Consider the following 21,650-nt stretch of genomic DNA (forward strand, 5'->3'; position numbering starts at 1 on the left):
TGGGCTTCCCAGGTAGCTCAGTGGTAAAGAATCCACCTGCCAAGGCAGGAGATGCAGGAGACCTGAGTTTGATCCCTGGGTCGGGAAGATCCCCTGGAAGAGCAAATGGCAACCCACTCTAGTTATTCTTGCCTTGGAAATCCCATGGAGAGAGGAGCCTGGTGGGCTGCAGTCCATGGGGTCACAAAGAGTCAGCCACGACTGAACAACCGAACACACACACACACTTGGGAGCAGTAACTGTCCTGGGACCCCCACGGCTGACACCTGAGTCCCCCAGGCCTTTTCCTTTCCCTCCTACTTACAACTGCTGTGGCCTCCTGTTGGAGCTGTTACAGCCACAGCCCCTCTCAGTACTTTTCTGTGTACATACCTCCTCCCCAGCCGTCAGCGCCCTGTAGGAGAGACGGCCTAACTCCTTCAGAAGATCCCGCACCCTGCCCAATGACTTAGGGATCAACACTTAAAACTTGTGTGACTGGATTCTCACCTCACGTTCTTCCTCATCCTCCTGGCAGAGAAAATGGGCACCCCATCACCTGTTCTCTTCCAGGAAGACTTCTATCCCTTAAAGACCATCTCCCACTCCCCCGTCTCCTTCCTGCTCTCCTGCAGGAAGCCCGTCTGTCCCACCTTCTGTCCCTTGGCACTCTCTGGTCCTTTCAGATGCAGTGGAATGGAAGCCAGGAGAAAGAAGGTCCGGCCCCTTCCCTCCTCCCCAGCCCCCCAGGCAGTCTTAGCAGCAGGAGAAACGAGCACTCTGTAAGAAGCTCTGCTACAAAAGGGTGCAGTGACATTCCTCTCCTGAGGACAGTGTGAGCATCATCAATGTTGAGTGACAGGACTCCAGGAGCTCTGAGTATTGGGAAATACACACCAAAGGTTTCAAGATTCAGAAGTCTGTTTCATGTCTTTATTGACAAGAGGGGGGGGAAAAGGGGTCACAGCATTTCAGACTTTATTCAAAGACACAAACGGCAACAAAGGGCACCCACAAGTGACAGGCATGGTCCCTAAGGCCTGGCTCTAAGGCCATCCTGGAGGGTGTGGGTGACTTCTCAGCCCTTTCCCTCAGCATCTGTCTCTTCCTCCTCTATGCCTCATGGACACCCCTGAGATCAGTTAGAACTATGCATAAACAAAGCCACTCCAGAGGAGGCTGGGCCCTGCCTGGCCGGAGTCGCCCACGTGGCAGCCCTGGGCAGCTGGAGAGCGTGGGGCACTGCTCACGTGACCCCCCAGCCAATGGCCAGGCCTCTCTCTGGAGCGGTCAGCTGGGCTCTCCCCAAGGGAGCCGGCTTTCAAGAAAAAAACACCAACTTGGTTCATGAAGGACTTGGGTAAAATACTTTCCCAGAAACCTTAAGAAACAATCCCTCTCAGATTCCTGGAGCGCTGAAACAACTGAGGCCATCGCTGGGTGGCCAGGGGAGGGAACCTGGGGAAAGGCGGCCCGCTGGTCCCTCCAGGCGCTCAGCGAGGGTCGCGCCGGTCTTCGCAGATTCCACGGCAGACCCGTGAGAAGCTCAAGGAGAAAGACGCATCCAGAGGAGCTGGCCCCCTCTGCCCTCCAGCCTCCTTGCTCCTGCTCGCTGGCTTGGGACCAGAGGCTGGTTTTCAGACGAGCCCCAGGCAAGCAGGTCTGCTTGGGCTCGAGGCCCCAGATGCCAAGGCTTGCCTCCTTTCAGTCTGACGGTGCTAATTCCCATTGACCAGAGTTCCTCATCCACCGTCCTCTGGTTGACGGCAGCTTTTCCTTGACATGTTCAATTTTTTTTTCCCCCTGAAAGAGGTCAGGATGGACACCTGCAACCATTCTGCAGGGGTAACTGTTTATTGTAGGTAGCAGTTCCGCTAACATTTTACAGTTGTAAGAATCCTGGGCACGGGCCAGACGTCCGTGGTGCCGACATGCATGTTCACGCTGGGGTGCAGACACAGCGTGTCAGCAGGTGCCCCAGACACACACTTCTCCCCTACTCTACACACAGACATGTGAGGGCAACATGAGGTTCCTGTCTGGGCAGGGGCTGGTCACAGGCTCGAAAGACACTTCGCACAGTCGATAGTCATTTTAAAGAAACCCTGAGCCCAGAGCCATGTGGTGAGCAGCTGAGCCGGGGGGGGCAGAGGGAGCCTCGGCTTAGAGCCACGGGTTTGAGGGATCTTTTATGAACAAAGCGCTCCCCACAGGCCCCTCCCCTTCTCTGGACCACCTGCCATACTGGGAAAGTCACCCAGGGAAAAGCCAGGGTTCTCCGGCCCCTTTGAGCTCCATGACTGCTCACCAAGACTCGGAAGCTCAGACAGCAATCCAGTTATGAGCTCTGAGGCTCGGCTCCTGAGTCGAACAGCGCTGGATCCTCGACGCCTCGGTCCCCACAGAAGTGGCGGTGAGGGCTGGGTCAGATGAGGGGGTCCTGGGCCCACCCGGCAAACACACACACACTACGGCGGATGGTGGGGGCTCACGACCACTGCCAAGGTCAGAAACCAAGAGACACAAGTACCGCACTTTCGATCAAGGCATTTCCAAGACGACCATAAGAACAGCGCCACTTTTGATACTACTACCTACATTTGGCAACTTTCAGAGAAAACAGCTGTCTCCACCCCAAGGCATCAGAGGGTCCAAAATCCCTTTATCCTCAGCCCCAGTTTAAAAAGTCAGGGAAGGAAGACGGGCCAACGGAGGGCAGGCAAAGGCTGTAAAAGCAGTTACACCAACTACCTACAGCTCTCACCAATCCGTCTATCCGACTCCATGCAGGGTACCGCCTGCCTTGAGCCTCTTCTTGGGGAGAAGGTGAGCTGTCTGGGGTGGGGGTTGGGGGTGGGGTGCCAGCTGCTGGAGAGAAATGAGGCAAGCCAAACATGGGGCAGCTGGTGGCCTGGATCCAGAGCTGCGACCCCCTCCATCCTCCCCTCCTCAAAGAGGCTTTGTTCATAGGAATGTGGGGGTGCTCTGGCGACTCTATCCTTCACCGAAACCTCAATTCAACAGCCTAAACCAGACTCCTCTGCGTCTGCTGCGGTAGTCTGGGGTGTGTGGGAGAGAAAGGTGGTGTGATGAAGCGGCTGCCCACGTCCAGCAGGGCACACTCGGGTGAAAACATGGCACACCTCAGGACAACCCTCTTGCGTGCGCTCCGGCTTCCAAGAAGTACAGCATCTGCAAGGACCTAGGCCTTCCTCCTCCCTGCCCCATCCCGAGACAAGCTCCACCTGGGAACCCAGCCCAGTGCTCTTGGAGAGGTTTGTTACAACACCGGCTAAGAAAAGAAAAGCAGGTTTCTGAGAAGGTATTGTGCAGCCGAAAGTGGCATCTGTCTTCGGGTTCCTGTGGGTGGGGGTGGGGCTCCTTTGGTTTTGACCAGAACTCTCCTCTGCTGGGGGCCAGGCGCAGCTTGGCTTGGCAGTAGCTCGGTTACTGTACAGGAGCGAGACTGAACTTCACAGACGTGCTCGGTTGGGCGCGCTCGTCACTGGGGACTCGGGAGTTCACATCCGAGACCCTCTCTCCTGAAGAATCTGGAAGGGCAAGGCGGGGGAGACAGGCTTGGACCCTGGGTGTGTACTGCCTTTAGGTGGGGTGGCTTCCCAGCCCACTGAGGGAGGAGAAAGAGACTGGAGTCGCTTCCCACTGGACCCGGTGGAGCAGCAGCAGGACGATCCATTACCCTGGGAAGCGAGGCAGCACCCCCGAAGCACTGCAGTGTGAAGACGCTGGGGCAGGGCTTATGTGCTGCAGGGCCACCTCCCCTGAGCGGAGGTACACAGCCAGCTCACCACACGTGGTGGAGGATGACCGCAGGCGGAGGAGGACCACCTCCCCTGGGCGGAGGGACACAGGCCAGCTCTCCACAAGTGGTGGAAGACCACCGCACATGGTGGAGGACCACTGCACAGGGAGGACAACCGCACAGGGAGGACCACCTCCCCTGAGCGGAAGGACACAGCCAGCTCACCGCAGGTGGAAGAGGACCACCTCGCGCGGAGGAGGACCACCGCACAGGGAGGAGGACCACCACACACAGTGGAGGAACACCTGACATGGAGGAGGACAACCTCCCCTGAGCAGGACACAGGTCAGCTCACCACACGTGGAGGAGGACCACCTGTCCTGAGCAGGACACAGGCCAGGCTCACCATACTCTGATGACGGAGAACCACTGTGGGTGTGTGTGCGAGGGGCACAGTGGAGGAAGGAGAGAACAGTGTGCAAGAAGCTCCCAGCAGCCTCAGGGAGTTGGGGTGCGGGGTGGGGCGGCCACAGAGGTGACCAAACACCTTTTCTCTTGAGAGAGAGAGAGAACTATCTCCAACTATAAAGGCAGAATACTTCCAACTCTGAGTTTCGGAATTCTCACCTTATAGGAATCAGTGGCCGTTAGCTTTCCTTCTTCACTGATCTGACAGAGCCTGGGAAAAGACTACCCTACTTTAGTTCACGTGTCTTAAACTAAAAGCCTATGTCACTGCTTCAAAAATCCTGGTTTAAATGACATTAGTCCAAGGGCCACAGTGAAGGGGAAATGCAAAGCTGGTCTGAGAAGGAAAGGAAGAGCCGGGGAACAGCACTCCAGGCTCGCCGAGCAGGGGCTGGGAGCAGAGTCAGGGGCAGACGCCGGGCAGGGCGGCTCACCTTCGCCTTCTCGCTCGGCTCGATGACAATGCCGTTGGTAGAATTATTTAGTTCTCTGGAGACAACACAGAGGAACTCTGCCTGATCCTCGTTCCCATAGTTATAGGAAGATCCGATGCTGATTAGCTGATCAAATGAGAACACGGTCAACATACGAACAGGGATCTTAAAATATGTGCCACAAGAATCAAACCCTCTTCCTGAGCTTTGTTTTGCTTCTCAAAGGACAAAGAATTCGCTGGGACTATCAAGGCCCCAGGGGATGCCTGGATCCCAGTTATTCACCAGAGCGTCACTGGCAAGGGTTTCCTGCTGTGGCCTGGCTTCCACCCCTGGCTGATGGCTTCCACCCCTGGCTGGTAACTAAGCCATGCAGCACAGCCACAAAATCAACCAACCGACCAAACGAAAAAACACGAAGCCTTAAACAAACAAACAAACAAACAAACAAACAACTTTGTCTTTAAAATTCATACCAGGGAAAAAATACTTCTGAAGTGGACGCATGACATTTTACAACCCAAAGCTGAACAAGAACGAGGCGCACACAGAATTGATTCTGCCGTGGAAGATAACTGTGAGGAGTCACCCAGTATTGGTGCTGAAGACAGAGAAGCCTGTTTGGTCTATAATGTAATACTGTTAACCCAGTAACTGTCATTTAAGGCAACTATATGGTTACAGTTCAGCTGACCTCTTAAACTCTACACAGAAACAAGCATGATTCATTGAATTTATAATATGGTCGTTCGAGTCATGCTCAGCTTCCCTGTGTGTTTTGAAGACAATAGATGAACAACTCTGCCATCTAATGGAAGAAAACCGTAAAATCCTGGTTCTCAGATGCTTTGTTTCGATGCTATGGTTGTAAGCACAAAGCTAAAGAACAGAAATCCACAGGCTGCCGGGGAAGGACCTCGCCAGGCTCCAGCTCGTCTGAGCCCTTCATGCCATGCCTGCTCACCACACCACGTGAACAGGGAGGGTCACTGCTAAACCCTGGTCTTCTTCAGCTACTTATTCTAGAATGTGTCAACAAAGCACTTTTGAAAGGAATCCCTGAAGGAGAAAAACCCAAAGAGGTACTTTCAAGCCTAAAGAAGCTGGCTGGCTCCCTCTGGGTAGAATCACGCGCAAATTCTGGACATGAAGCCTGGAGACGTGACACCATTCTGTTTCACCCAGCTCATCACACCCTACCATGCAGAGTCCACACAGAAGGGCTCTTTTCCCCTAGCCCTACCCGACTCCTAGGGTGACTAACTGGCTACATGGTGACAGTGTGGGCTCCTAGGCTGAGATACACCCTGTGAAACGTTGTTTAGTTGCTAAGTCATGTCTGACTCTTTTGCGACCCCATGGACTGTCACACACCAGGCTCCTCTGTCCATGGGATTCTCCAGGCAAGAATACTCGAGTGGGGTGCCATCCTCTTCTCCAGGGGATCTTCCCAACCCAGGGATCGAATCTATGTCTCCTGCATTGGAAGGTGGATTCTTTACTAGTGAGCCACCAGGGAAGCCCCAAGAAACATTACCTGTTCGAATTTCCAACCATCGGACATAGTGGATACCATCTGCGTGAGCTCCTCCTCTTGGCATTGCAGGACTCTGTACACGTGCTTCACGGGGCCCTGCGACAACCACATACAGGCTCTGAGCAACAGTTTCAGGGACACAACAGTTTGCAGCTGCCTTGGTGAAGTTCTTCAAAAGAATACAGACTGGAAAGGAGTGTGACTGGAATTTTTTTCTTGACAGCCACCACTACCCCCTTTCAAGCCGCTCTGTAGTTTCTCAATAAAAACTTTTCCGAGGAAAGAAAGACAGAGAAAATACAGGGTCCAAGAACATGAACAAAACAAAATAATCTTGAACTTCAGAAATATGAATTATGTGAGCGGCCATGCTGATAAAGTTATGACTTCATCTGTTTCCCAAAGGAGAAAACAGAGTAAAATTACTCAGGACAAAAAGGTCACATTTTCTTCTTCAGTCTTTATAGCTGATGCACATGCTGAAAATGATACCTTATATGGAAACAATACATTGAACAGGACTCTACAGGGTACAAACGCTCAAGCGATTTTACCCTCTGCTGAAGCTACCTGGAACTGTTTCAGTGCTACACGGTAACATTCCTGTGACAGACAAGCCTATAATAAAAAACAAATACTTGGCCTTTGTCGGTGGTTCCTGGCACAAACCTCCAAAAAACTATGTCAACTCCTGAGCCGTAGCAGTGTCTTTTGTATGCTAATAAGCTGGTCACCAGAAAGACCCAGGGGGTTAGAGGGTTAGAACTTGTGGCCCCACTCCCTGACCATGGGGAAAGGAGGAGAGACCAGAGATTGAGTTCAATCACCAAAGGCCAGTGATACAGACAACCTTTCCTACCAAATGAACCATCCTGAAGAATCCCTAAATGACGGGGTTCAGGGAGCTTCCAGGTTGGCAAACACATCCATGTGCTTGGTGGTGGAGGTAACGGATGCTGGGGACTACACAGGGACAGAGGACCCTTTAGGCCTTCATCCCATGAATCACTTCATCTGGCTGTTCATTTACATCCTTCATAATAAACTGTAGTAAGTATAGCATTTCCCGAGTTGCACCAATTATTCTAGTGAATTACTGAACATGAAGGAGGCATTGTGGGAACCCAGATCCCAACTAGCACCCGTGCCCTGGGCAGTCTGACACTGACTTGGGTGGTCGGTGTCAGGACAGAACTGAACTGTTGATCACCTGGAGGGTGTCAAAGATGAGAAAGGTCGTGTGCTGGCCAGACTCAACTCTCTAGAACAGAAGCTAGATCAGGAAGCCAAAAGGCTAAGCAACTGAGATGGACACCCCAGAGCCACAGTACGAAGGCCCCCACGCTTGGCCTACATCGACACTTGTGACCTGGCCCACAGGGAACAAGAAGCCGGTTGTGAGACTGCTACGGTGGCTGCAGGGAAGCAGGCTAGCCAGATGCGTTCCTGTTCACAGGACAATTCCAGGCGCACAGGAGTCAGTATTTAGCAGTCAGGGACCATCGGTGTTGGGTCCAAAGCTGCACACTTACTGCCCATCCGAGAGGGTGAGAGAACCAAACAGCAGCCCAGGTTCAGAACAATGACGCCCAGTCACGGAGCAAGGGTCAGTTACCTTCTATCGGATTTTAAGACAATCTGTACCATTTTCTTAAGAATGATGAAAACTTAGCCCATTTTTAAAAGGATGAGCTGGCTTTAGCTGTCTGGAAAATTGGAACAATCTGGGAAATACTGGACGAATGAAAGCAGCTGCTAAGCACCGAGGGCTACAGGCCCCAGGTGTTGTGCCCGTCTCTTCTAGTCTTCACTGCAGATCTGGAAGGCAGGTGTCGGCTTCTTTCCACACAGAGGACACTGGTATTCAGGGCACAATGTCTTGCCCAAGCAGTGTGGCGACTAAGTGGACTGGAGGCAGAGCTTGGATACGAGCCCACATCCGCCTGACACTACTATAGTCTTTCTCGTATACTTTGTCCTTCTGAATGAGGTTCCACTCAATAAGGTGCTAAGATGAAAAAAAGAAAGTTCCTTCCATATAAAACATAGGACAAATCTTGTGACAATTTCAACCCCAGCTGCGCACCGCGGCAACGACCAGGCGTTTCACACTGTAAGATGCAGAGCACCACGAAGAGCCGACAGTGGACGCAGCTGTCAAAGTCCCAGTTATTAAGATAACCGTACTGCCTCTTCTTTACTCTCCTCTTTCCAAGTAAACCATCACCACTCTCAAATGCACCAAGATCCACCTCACAGCAAAAAACGCTTCCGGGGACAGCAGAGTAATAGGATGTGGCAGCCACTGAAGAGAAGTGAGGCCACTGAAAAAAACTGGGGAGGCCCTCTACATCCTGGGCTTCACCTGACTGCCTGCCAGGCGTGTCTCCTTTCAACACAGACAAGATGAAGCAGACACCGAGTTTGAGGAGACAGCCATGGAAATCCACACGCAGCCTTAAGGTGATGTGGGACAAATGTAAAAGGGGACATCTTTGAACGACATCAAACCCATTGCCCACCCAGAGTCCCACTAAATAAAGGGGACAGGTGGAAAGATCAGTTAACTTCAAAAGGGTCTTGACATTCCTAGAGTAAAAAAGCTTCCAGCTAGGTATAAATCCATGAGCCTCAAAATTGAAAAAACTAATTAACTTAATTACTGTCATCAAATAAAAACCTTACAACACTCTCAAGGAATTCACTGATGGCGAAGAACTGAGATTGTTCAGGTGCCATTTGAACGGTTTCAAATTTTATACTTGATGGTACCATCAAAACTTATATTAAGCAATCAAAGGTTTGTTTTTTTGTTTAATGTGAAAAACTGAGGATGAACGAGATTTGCAGACTGTCTAAGCTATTACATATCTGTCACAGTGAAAGAAGCCACGTAAACACACCAGGAGATGGCAAAAAAAACGGTGACACTAGATCATATTCCACATGGTAACCTGCAAACCAACTACGAGTTCATCTTTGAACATTAAAAAGGAGGCTTGCATCCCAGGTTTCAGCACACAAACACACAAAAAAGCCTTTCAGCCACTGGCCAGATGGAGAAGAAATAAATGAGTAAGCCTCCTTTCCACCTTCACAAAGTGCTGGAGATAAAACAGAGAACAGACTTCATTATCATAGGGTTCAGGTGTTCATCCAGATAATTCCATTCAGAGCCAGGAAAAAAAAACTGATTCGTGAAGTCTGACACAGAACATGCAAGGGACAAGTTTCTACTTTTGAAATTCTGTATTGCGATAGATCTCAAGAAAGCAACCATCACCAGTATCTGAGGGACAGGAGACAAGTCATGCTGGAGTCGGACTCTGTCCCATTAGTGCAGTTAAACCCTCTTAAAATACCTGCCTGTTTTTCCTGCTAGACTTTAGGCTTCTTGAGGGCATGGACGTCCTATCAGTCAGGGTTCCCAGGGCCTATCAGAAGTTACTGTGGCCACTTGCTTAAGACTGACGACGGGTGACGTGCCATGAAACGAGCGAGGTGTGCCTCACTGCCTTCCCTGCTCTAACTGCCTTCCCTGCTCTAACTACACAGCAAATTCAGTTGGATTTTTGTCACCAAATCTACTAAGAAAATCTGGACTTCCTAAAAGAAAGAAAAGCTTGGTATTATTTTCTTAGAAGCATGATTCACAAGCCATGTGCGAAGTCTATGCCATGCAAGTGTCTGTTGGCAGCTGGCTGTTGACACAGTCACAGGCTGAAGGCTGGTTCTCATAGAGAAGCCAACAGGTAAACAGGTATAGAAGCAAGACCTCGCTCGGCCCCCATGTGGACATGGAGCGAGGCAGATGCTCTGCTGGAGAGAACAGGCTTTGAACCTCAAGTATGGTGACTCCTCCCACTGCCATATGGCAAGCAGCCACTATTTCCCGTTCTTCTAAGGGGACATGGGCCTGTTTCGTTCTCTTTGTGATTTCTCCTGTTTCCCTGTTCTGAACAAGTCTGGCGGAATATGTGCTGCCTGTCTGGCAGAGGGACCGTATGGCAAACGGAGACCTCTGGCTCACAGGGGAGACGCAGGGCTCTCAAATGGTACACTGTCCGTTTCTAATCACCCCAGACATGGGGACAAAGACTGACACATGGGACATTTTCTTCTTAAGAGCTCAAAACCCATTACCTGTGAAGTTCTGTTCTCATTGTCCCGTATTCTTTCCTTAACCAGTCGCACGAGAGATGCAATGTTGTAAAACTCCGCTTCCTCCAGCACACCTAGAAGGAAGACCGACCCGAGGTTAGAGGTGTGTGAACTCCCCAGTAAACAGCAGAAGGAGGCTGGAGAACATGAGCTTGCTAAGAACTGCATCTCTCACTCCAAGTCTCACCTCCCTCCTGCAGCCTGGGGAGCGCTCCTTTGCTTTTTTGCTGGGTGCCTGTGACCTGTTCCCCAGCGTCAGCAAGGCAGGCGCAAGGGTCTGCTCTGTTTACTGTTTCGCCCCTGCGGTTCCCACCTGCCACCTCCCCTGGCTCTTCCTGCTCCTGCCCATCAGCTGCAGGACGCCTTAACCATATGTCACTCAGTTCCTGGAGCTAGTCCCGCTAGATAACTCTTGAGCTTGCAATTGCTACCCAGTTTGTCCTAAAAGTGACCAATGTCTCTCTGTGTAAGTGTAAATTTATGTGGACCAGTCAAGCAATTATCCTTCAATTTAAAATAAATAAAACTTTTAAAAAAGAAAAAAAAAATTATGTGGACCAAATTTAACAAGATGCTTATTATCTGAGCAATGTAAAACGCAGTCAATGAAAGAATCCCATGCACAGGACTTCCCTGGCAGTCCAGTCGTTAGGGTTCAGTGCTTTCATGGCCGAGGGCCCAGGTTCAATCTCTGGTCAGGGAACTAAGATACTGCAAGCTGTGTGGCATGTCAAAAAAAAACAAAAAACAAAACAGAATCCCATGTTTAACAAAATCAAAGACCTGGGACAGGACAACTAAATGGGATGTGTGATCCTGGACCAGGAAAAATGTTGCTATAAAGATTTGTTGAAACAATTGACAAAATTAGAAAGTAAGCTATAGTTAAAGTGTTTATCAATATTAAATGTCCTGAATTTGATAACTATATGGTGGTTACATGAGAGAATGTCCTTGGTCTTGAGAAATAGACCGAGAAGCAGTAAGGGGTCAAGTCTGTAATCTAGCCTCAAGAAGTTCGGAAATAAAACTGTGGAAAGGGGAGAGGAAGGAGGGGGGAGGGAGAGAGAGAGAATGAATGGATGATAATGCAAATATAACCAAAACTGTTGCTTTTGGTGAATCTGGATAAAGAGAGCTCTTTGTACTATTCTTGCCCTTCAAAATCTTTTTTTTAAGGCATTAGAAAAGATGCTTAAGATTCTTCTTTTGAAGAAACAAGACTACCCATGAGCTGGTAATTGCTGTGGATGGTGGATGCACGGAATTTATTGTACTATTCAGTTACTTTGTATGCATTTGAAATGTTAAAAAAAGGGGGGGCATTAAAAATAAAAAAGGAGACAGATTCCTCTTTTGACTGGTTGTAACAGCAGTGCTCTTCAGCCGTTTCATTAGCGAGCACAGCCATTTCAGCTTTCTTATGCAGAGAGAATGCTCCCAGGTCAAGGTGCCCTGCATCAAGGGACAGGCTCCCATCTTCAACTGAATGTCTCAGGGAGACGAAGATAGCCTTTTAGAAAGACGTTTAGACCCACTTATAGTCCAAGTGCCCTACAAACCAAAAGGATGAGTCAACTAATGATGCCCCTGACAATGGGCTGGAGAATGAATTAGGTCAGATGCAAAAATCTACAAGGAAGCATGAGACCAGTCTTAAAGAAATGAGGCCAAACCTTCATTATTCTTTTTTTTTCTTTTTTTAACGGCTGCAAGTTCAAACTAAAATTGAAAGAATAAATACCTAAATGTCAGAGATTTGCTGTTTCAGGCTGTGGATATTCACTGCTAGTAATAAGTCAATGTAAAAAGAGGTCCTGATAATTTTGTAGGTCCAGAAAAAACTCTACCTCCAAAGCTGAGCTGTGTCTCTTCCTTCTCCCAAAGGAGGATGAGAACAACGGGGCTCCTCCAAGACCCTCTCAGACTAGATGAGGTGATTGGAGGAACCCTACTTATGTTTAAAAAGCTTTGCTTCCTGTGCACCTGAGCCTGCTAAAAATCTCAAAATTCAAATCTCAGGACTTCCCTGGTGGTCCAATGGCTAAGACTCCGTGCTCCCAAGGCAGAGGGCTCAGGGAACCAAGATCCCACATGCCACACAGCACAGCCCTCCCCCGACCAGAAAAAAAAACAACCCTGTGAAAAATACATTCCAATCTATGAAACAGCTTTAAAGATTTGACCTGAATTTTGAAGATGCCCAGCACAAACAGTGTCCTTACCTTCTTCTGCCAACTCCTTTGTAATGATGAGCTTCCCATGGCGGAGGTAGTTTAGGATTGGACCAAAGTAGGTAGGGTCCCTGTCAATCAGATAGGCCCCTGTCTCGTCCTGCCAACCAAACACAAGGGTATCACTGTGGAGCTTTCATGCTAAATTAGGGCAGGGTCTCCACCTGTCTCTCACAATTCACAAGTGAGAGGGCAAGTTCTATTAGATGTTTATCACTAACCACTGGCAAGAAGGCTAGCTTTACGGGTCTTATACTTCAAGATGATTTCTGGGAGGGTGTTGCAGATGTATAGTCATATTCGTTATCTAGGCGTTGACTTGAACTTCTAAAATCTTTACTCAGACACGATTACCAATCTCTTCTCAGCCTTTTGGGTAAGATCAAGCGTAGATACAACAACCAACATTCTTCCTGTGGGATATTTGTTATAATGAAACAGAGGAAGAAAATGCCATAGCTGCGTGATCTAAATTTCTGCTTGAGACATTCTGACTTCTCTATTGTCCCTGAATCACATTCCTAATTCTAAGAAAACCTCTGTTTATTTGGCATTGCTCCTGAGCTGAGGGCCAACGGCAGTGGGAGTCTGCGTTGGCAGCTGTAACTCACACACTCCAGATCTGTGCCCAGAGGAAGCTTGGCATGGCCGGGACTTGGCTCTGAGCAATTTTAATCCTACTCATCTTTACAGTAAAGGGAACAAGAAGAAACTGGCTTCTACTGCAACAAAGAAGATTCAGGACAGATAAAATCGTTCCTTTATAATAAGTTAGGGCAGGACAGTTTGCCTTCAATCTGAGATGACAGGAGAGGTAGCAGATGAATAAATGAAACTAACCAATGTTTACTTGACCCTAACTGTGTTGCAAGGGAACAGCTAAGCGCTACATGGGACACAGGCGATGCAGGCAACAGTCAATGCTTTTAAGTCAGAAACTAAAAGATGAACGTGTAAAGTTAAAAAAAAAATCAAACAGCTCAAACTGAAAATCGGTTAAGCGTCTTGTCACCTCTCAACTCTTTGGTTAGCAGCCGTGCATCTTGCCCAACGGTACTCTCCGGGTTTCATTTTCCCTGGTCTTAATCTGTCAGCTTAGGTTTGCACTGGCAAAGGACAAGCTCTTTCCTAGGAACGTATCTGAGCTCAAACCGGGACCTAACACAATGACAGTTACCAAATACGAGCCCAGAGACCAGGACCACAGGAAAGAAGTGTGGAATCACGACAAGCGCTTCCTGCAACTGTCGAAGCCATCATCACACCCAGGCTTTCACCCAACTTGGCAGAGGGGTCGGAGCGGAAGTCTCACAAAGCTACCTGGATGCCTTAGCTCGCCCTGACCCAATTCTGGATGCGTCTGCCATAGGCGCTGAGGGTCTTGACGAGGAACCAGGGAAACAAGGAAGTCAGGAGAAAACTCACGCAGACCTGAGGGGCTGGGATGAGGTGCAGAAAGGAAGGGGAAAAGGGGTGTGGAGCGGACGCTCAAGGGTGAGGGTAGGCACAGCGCGGGGAAGCAGCCGCTGAGAACGAAGGGTGCGGTCAGAGAGAAAGTCTGCGTGCGTCTGGGGCTGGGGCAGAAAAGCCCCCAGGGCTGGCTGGCTGGGAAAGACGAGGAGGAGGGGGTCCCGGCCCCAGGTGCCCTCCGGAGAGAGGCGCGTCGCAGGAAATCCGGGGACCAGCCTGGGAGGAACGAGGGGGTCCGAAGGCCAGGGGCGCGCCCGAGGGCGGGGCGCACCTTGTCCGAGTCCAGCTCCGGGTCCTCCTGGCAGCAGAGGCGGCAGAGAAAAGACTTGGGCTCCCGACCTAGGGTCTGCCTGGTGGTCACGAAGTAGGTGCCGCCCACGTTCAGCCGGACCCAGCGGGCCGCGCCACCGCCCCCTGTCCGCTCTGGCGGCCCGGGACCCGGCTCCAGCGGCTGCGCGGCGGCGGCGGGGGGCGGGCGGCCGTGCCCGCGGGGCGTGGGGCCAGCGGGGCGAGGGCTGGGGGGCCCTCGGCCCGGGCCGCCCCCATCGCCCAGCCCGCTCCCGCCGCCCCCTCCCAGCCCCGCCATGGCCGGGTCGAGCTGCAGCTCCGCCATCTTGGGCCACCGCCGCCGCCGCCGCTTGCTGCCCGCGCGCCGCCGGGCCGGCCCATCTCTCGGCAGGGAGAGCCGGGCCGGCCCATCGGCGGGGGTGGGGCCGCGGGAGAGGGACGGGAGCACCCCCAACCAGCGTCCGCATCCTCGGGCTGTGGAGGCGCTACGCCCGCCCCCGGAGGCGGGACTTCCTGAATAAGCCCTCGCCGCTATACGCTGAACCGCAAGACAAGGCCTGCCCCCTTGGGTTTGGGGTTGGCTGAGGGGAGAGCTTCCGGTGACCCACTTCCGTTCTCTGCTGCAGTGGACTGCGGGCCGCCTGGGGTCGGTGAAGGTGAGTGGTTTTGGGGGCCTCTCTGCTCTGCTCCTGCATACCTCGGCTCGACCCTTGTCTCGCCCTGCTTCGCGCGGCTGCTCTTTCGCGCCCTTCTTCCTCTCCCCTGCCTCTAGCGCGAGGCCGCAGAGGCCAGTTTGGCCTCTTGACTTTTAGGGCTTCCAGTAACCTTTGTCTCGTCCAGCCTGACTCCAGTCTGGCGGCTTCAGGAGTCCGGTTTGGAGGCTGAGGAAACGCTGCCGGGACGTATTTTAGTCTGCTTGGTGACGCCCAGCAGGCTGGAGGGCTGTACGCTTCCCTTCTGAAGGTTCCAGCTTTCGAGCGTGTGGAGCTTTCAGAGCTTCTCTAGTGCAGGGTTCATTTACCGATTCAGTAAATATTCACTGAGCACCTGCTGTGTTCAGGATCTGTTCTAGGCGCTGGGGATTCAGCAGTAAATAAAAGACAACAAACCCATTTACGAAGCTTCCGAGCTTGGAAAACTCTCAGCAAGGGCACTTATTCTGTCTGGTGTATTTAAAGGTCACCCGCCCCTTACCTCCACTCCAGGGAACATAAGCTGTCTTGAGAGTGAAAGGAAGAGGCAGATGTTGGACATGTGTCTTCTTTCTTTTAAGGCCCTGGGGAAAATTTCCATCTCCTTTGTGATCCACCCCATAGTTTATAAAGATCTTTAACGGTTGTGATCACTTTGCATGTTCTCTCACATTCACGTATGTATTGAATACATTTTTTTTTTAAGAGTATTGCCAGTATACTCAGGGTATATGCTAACACTACAGGGGATCACCAGGCATGAATAAGGTGTGGGCGTATTACCAGTTTAACAAGGAGTGGGTAGAGAGCCCCTTAAGTTTGCAGTGCAAATTGGTGTGCACAGTTATATTTGATCTTTTTAACAGCCTTTTTTTGGCTAACAGGGCTTATTATCCCCATTTTTCAGGTGAGGAAATTTTGGTCCAGCGTCTGCTTTATTTAACTGAGCCTTGTTGAAATGTGAATATGTGTCAGGTTCTGTGCACTGGAGAATCAGTGAATAAAATGTAGGCCGAGTGGAAGTGTTTTTAAATTACTAACTTTTATGTAATGCATGAATATTGCTTTAGCAGTGTTTCCAAAGGTACATGGAGTGCAAACACTGGATAACTGGGCTTTTTTTTCCTAATAACTGGACTTTTAAGGATAAATCAGGAGATGGGGAAGAGAAGGTATACCATCTAAAATATATTTATATGCCAGGTTGTACACCTTGAATTTTAAAAACTAAAAGAAAAATCCTCTTCTGATATTGTCATCCTAATTCCTTTAGTTGACAGATATACCCACTCATATGATGCTGATCTATTTCTTAAAACTTGAATACTTCTGCGATGCCCTTCAGAGGATTCTCTCCAAGAGCCCTGTTTTGATCTGACCTGTTGTATTTTCCAGGATCTCAAGATGGCTGGACGGAAACTTGCTCTAAAAACCATTGACTGGGTAGCTTTTGGGGAGATCATCCCTCGAAACCAGAAGGCCGTGGCTAACTCCTTGAAGTCCTGGAACGAGACCCTAACCTCCAGGTCAGTACCTTGCTGAGAGGGAGCCTCTGGACTTGTGATTTCATGTGGAAACAAAATATATGAATTCTGATGTTCTTCTGGCAGAACGAAATTCATGCATTTTCTAAATACTAGTGAATTATTATTTTTTGTTACATTCCTATAATCTCTCTCCTAGGGAAGAGTGTGGCGACAGCTCCAGGCCGTAGGAATGAAGAACAGGGAAATTGCTGTGTGAATTTCCTCTTGCTTGTGGAACAGTCCTAACTTTTGCTTTTCTATGTGAGCAGGTTGGCTACTCTGCCTGAGAAGCCACCTGCCATCGACTGGGCTTACTACAAGGCCAACGTGACAAAGGCTGGCTTGGTGGATGACTTTGAGAAGAAGGTGAGCCTTCAGGCAGCTAAAGCCCTGGTCTTGTAACACAGCTGTGGGTGGGGGAGCAGGACCCTGGACAGTTACACGGGATGCCAGTGAGGAAAGAGGAGTGGTGTTAACATCCAGATCCCAAGGGAGGCTCAGGAGAGACAGGTGTGGCCAAAGGTCTTGTGATGACAGATTTAAATGGTAAGTAGGTGCGGGAGAATTCAGGGTCTCCTCATTCAGCAAGTTTCTTGTCTAAGAAAACGGTATAACAGAGTCTTAATCCGAGATCCAGAGGGCTGTTGAGTTGGGTGTTTCTGCCTGGCTCCCTTCTGCGCTCCTCGCCTGCCTCCTTTTAAATCAAGCTGACATTTTTTCCTACGCTTTTACTATTTTCCTCTTTCCTCTGCTTTTTTATTGTCCCTTGTAGCTGTGGTCTCTCATTCACCTGTCTTCTTATTTGTATAATTTATGTTTTGACCGTACTGGGTCTCTGTGGCTGCGTGGGCTTTTCTCTGGTTGCGGTGAGCAGGGGTTCTCTCTCTAGTCATGGTGTGCAGGCTTCTTGTGGTGGTGGCGTCTCTTGTGGAGCAGCAGAGCTCTAGTGTGAGGGCTTCAGTATCTGCAGCATGCATGCTCAGTAGCTGTGGCTCCTAGCTCTAGAGCACAGGCTCAGTAGCTGTGGGGGCTGGGTTTAGTTGTTCCACCGCTTGTGGGATCTTCCTAGATCAGGGATCGAACCTGTGCTCCCTGCATTGCCAGGTGGATTCTTTACTACTGAACCACCAGGGAAGCCCTCGCCCACCTATATTCTGATGTTAAATTTCATCATCCAGGATTTTCTTGTTCATTCAGCAGATAGTTATTGAGGGCCCACTTTGCTAGGAACAGCGCTCAGTGCCAGGGCCAAGACACTAAGCTGTCTTCTAGGGAGAAGGTCTCATCCATCTCTGTTATGCAAGCATGACTTCCACTACCTGTCCACTAGGGTTTCTTTTCACAGAGAAATCAGGGGACTTCCTGGTGGTCCAGTGGTGTGGACTCCGCTTTTCCAGTGCAAGGGGGCACAGGTAACCATCCGTGGTCAGGGAACTAAGATCCTACATGCTGTGTGGCACAGCCAAAATAAATAAAATTTTTAAAAAAGAGAGAAATCAGAATTACTTTAGAACTGCAGGGTTCTTTGAGGTCATCAAGTCTGCCTCTTTTTATCAAATGAAGAAACTGAAACTCATTGTAATGAGAGAATTGTCCATGGTCTCCAGCTAGTGATGAGGCAGAGGAACCTTGAGCTCCCATTGCCAGTCTAATACTCTTTCCAGTAGAATGCCCTAGATGCCTGCTTGTACCGCTTGGAATGGAGAATGTATTTTTATATGATCTATTACAGTTAGCAGCTTTGAGTCCTTTTGAGGGGACTCCTGGTGATGTTAACAACAGTTCATTATTCCTGTGTTTGTAGTTTAATGCCCTGAAGGTTCCTATACCAGAGGATAAATATACTGCCCAGGTGGATGCTGAAGAAAAAGAAGATGTAAGTAGTTGAGGCTCTTACTTATTCTAAAATTCTCTTAATTCCTGACAGTTCTATTTCTTACTAGTAAGGTTAAGATGGAGTGAATTTAAAGGATTGCTAAAAAGGGATGAACTGTTAATAAATGCAGTAATACGGATGAACCTTAGGATAATTATGTGAGTGAAAGAATCCAGCAAAGGAGTACACACTGTATGACTCCACTGCTGGAAAACTATAAACAAGTTCAGCTAAATGTCTGGTGACCAGCACATCAGTGGTTGCCTAGGGTTGGGGTGGAGGGGATGATAAGTATTAAACTGTCTTTACTGTGGTGATGGTTCCGCAGGTGAATGCATATATCAAACCCTATCAAGTAGTAGTTTTTAAATATGTGCATTTTATTATATGTCAGTTATACCTCAGCATGACTTAAAAACAATCAGGGAGCTGAAACTGGGCAGGAAAATTATACACAGTAGTGAGTAGTCAGATACCCGTTTGCTTGAAAGTACTAAAAGCCCAATGTTGGAACCCAGGTGGCTCCACGAAGGAGAAGTCTGACTAGGTGGTCAGTGGCTTGTCCTGGCCATTCGGGAGGCCCTGGTGAGGCAGGCATTTATAGGTTGCCTAGATGAATAACTCACTGAAGAACCCTGGGCCTGCCGCCTTAAGCTGGTTCTCCTGTACGGGCTTCTTTGTGGGTGTTGGGGAGAGCTGCAGTTTGCCCCCTAAAGCAGAATCCCCCAAGTAGTCAGAGGAGCCCACCTCCTCTCGACAGAGTGTGGGAAAGCAGTGGGGGGCTCCGGGACTCCTCATACCTTGGGATCCTTGGGGTCAGAAAGGTACAAGTTGGTTTCAAAACAGAATTTCTCCCTTCTCTTAAAGGTGAAAAGTTGTGCTGAGTTTTTGATTCAATCAAAGACCAGGATTCAGGAATATGAGAAAGAGGTAAGGATGAGCCTGGGCCTTTCCTTGTAATCCTTTCACAGCCACGTGTCTTTCACCTAGCAGTGGTCACCTGCCTTGGATTCTTTAATTGTATCTCTGCAATCCTATTTATCTTGACACCTTTCCCCTCTTTTTTCAGCTGGAGAAGATGAGGAACATAATTCCATTTGATCAGATGACCATTGAGGACTTGAATGAAGTCTTCCCAGAAACCAAATTAGACAAGAAGAAGTACCCCTACTGGCCTCACAGGCCAATTGAGAGCTTATAAGCTCGAGTCCAGGAGATAGTTCTGGCCCTGGAATTATTAACTCTGGACATTAAAAATAATTACATGGTGCTGTGTGTGTCTGCTCCATTGTGGTTGAGATAATTAAAACTCTGGGGTGACCTCACTGGGAGCAGAGTTTTTGTTGAACTGGAAAGGTGTGCCCACAGGTGTGTGCATTTGTCTTATGGTGAGGATGTGTAGGAAGCAAATTACTGAGGCCCAGGGCTGCGGTGGTTGTTGTTCAGTAGCTCAGTCGTGTCTGACCCTCTGCGACCTCACGGACTGCAGCACACCTAGTTTCCCCGCCTTTCACTATCTCTTGGAGTTTGCTCAAATTTATATTCATTGAATAAGTGATGCTATATACCATCTCATTCTCCACCACCCCCTTCTCCACTTGGCTTCAGTCTTTCCCAGCATCAGGGTCTTTTCCATGAGTTGGCTCTTTGCATCAGGTGGCCAAAGTACTGGAGCTTCAGCATCAATCCTTCTAATAAATATTCTGGACTGATACCCTTCAGGATGGACTGGTTGGATCTCCTTGCAGTCCAAGGGACTCTCAAGAGTCCTCCAGCATCACAGTTCAAAAGCATCCATTCTTCGGCGCTCAGCCTTCTTTATGGTCCAATTCTCACATCCGTCCATGACTACTGGAAAAACCATGACTTAGTGACTAAACAATTATTATAGCAGGATTTATTTATTATTATAGCAGAATTTCTTGCAGGATGCCTGAGCAATGCCAGGAAATATAGGCGGTATAAAGTAAGATGAGATGATGGGGAAAGTTCTGTTGTCTTTGAAGTCAGAGGAGCTTGTATGCCTACTGCTTACACCTGCCCTTGACCATTTAATTGCTGGTTCTAGATTAATCTGCCATCTCCAGACTTTTCCTTTCCTCATTTACAAACATCAGGATTGTAATAATGCAATGAGAGAATCTGAGAAGCATCTCAGTAAGACAGCAATCTAAGCAAAGGCATCTGCCTTGATGAGGCTTAAATCCTGTAGGAAAAAGACCTACTGAGGAAGACACATTTCAACAATTTTGTGACATTTCTGCCAGAGATTGCAGATGGGATTTATGGGAGATCAACTGGCTGATAACCCTCAAGGAAGTAATGTCTTAAAGGACATAAGCTGAATAGATCCTGGAGCACCGTCACCCCTAATTTATAGGGCAGGGGCTGGGCTGAAGGTAAAATGTAACTGAGGGGCAAGGCGTGTTCCACTTAGAGTGGCTTCAGTCGCGATCCTTGACGTTCAGCAGTCAAGCTCTAGAGAAGGCCTTTCATGCACAAAACAAGTACCACATGCTCCCTCCCCACTGCTGTGAATCATTGCATTGGCACCCAGCCATCCAGCTGAAGATCTAGGGATGCAGAAAAGTGAAAACATAGGGAATCTTTTGGAGTGTGGTTAGAACCAGGAAGGGAAAAATCAATGAAAGGCCTGTGAAACTTTTGTAACAATGGGAGGGGAGTCCTTGGGATTTCCCCGGTTGTCCATGGTTAAGACCCTGCACTTTCACTGCAGGGGACGTGGGTTGGATCTGGGTTGGGGAACTAAGATCCCTTGCAGCAAGACCAAAAATTAACGGAGGGGTCCCTAGCATTTGAGGGAAGGCGTTGGAAGACTTACAGTAAGAAACAACAGTGAAAAACTAACATTATCTCAGTCCCAGGTATTTATGAAGCATGGCGGGAGTGGGGGGGGGGGCACTTTGAGGTTTTATATCCTGAATTGTTTGAAGTTTTTGCATTGAGCATGCATTGATTTTACATGAAAAATTATCACTAGTAAAATAGAATTGTGCTTTTCAGATCACTAGAGAGAGAGATGTACTTCCTACATGGCAACAGTTAAAGGTAAAGTCAGCAAAAACATAAGTAGCATAAACACAGAACCAAACACACTTACGATAATTAGGAATCAGTAAATACCTCTGCTGCTGCTGCTAAGTCGCTTCAGTCGTGTCCGACTCTGCAACCCCAGAGACGGCAGCCCACCAGGCTCCCCA

General features: G+C 49.2%; 2 protein-coding genes across 2 annotated transcripts; one reads left to right on the forward strand and one right to left on the reverse strand.

The window, feature by feature from the left end:
- Window positions 1–899: 899 nt before the first annotated feature.
- KCTD2 (potassium channel tetramerization domain containing 2) lies at window positions 900–14,739 on the reverse strand. Its single transcript, XM_069542180.1, has 6 exons — window positions 14,319–14,739; window positions 12,569–12,677; window positions 10,326–10,417; window positions 6,183–6,278; window positions 4,646–4,771; window positions 900–3,531 (listed from the first exon to the last, which is right to left on the reverse strand). Exons 1-6 carry the CDS (start codon window positions 14,658–14,660, stop codon window positions 3,502–3,504), a joined length of 795 nt encoding a protein of 264 aa, XP_069398281.1. The 5' UTR covers window positions 14,661–14,739; the 3' UTR covers window positions 900–3,501.
- ATP5PD (ATP synthase peripheral stalk subunit d) lies at window positions 14,514–19,698 on the forward strand. Its single transcript, XM_069542202.1, has 6 exons — window positions 14,514–14,991; window positions 16,423–16,553; window positions 16,823–16,919; window positions 18,358–18,429; window positions 19,297–19,359; window positions 19,499–19,698. Exons 2-6 carry the CDS (start codon window positions 16,432–16,434, stop codon window positions 19,628–19,630), a joined length of 486 nt encoding a protein of 161 aa, XP_069398303.1. The 5' UTR covers window positions 14,514–14,991; window positions 16,423–16,431; the 3' UTR covers window positions 19,631–19,698.
- The last annotated feature ends 1,952 nt before the right edge of the window (window positions 19,699–21,650 follow it).

This window comes from Ovis canadensis, chromosome 11 (assembly GCF_042477335.2).
Source record: "Ovis canadensis isolate MfBH-ARS-UI-01 breed Bighorn chromosome 11, ARS-UI_OviCan_v2, whole genome shotgun sequence".
Classification (NCBI taxonomy): Eukaryota; Metazoa; Chordata; class Mammalia; order Artiodactyla; family Bovidae; genus Ovis; species Ovis canadensis.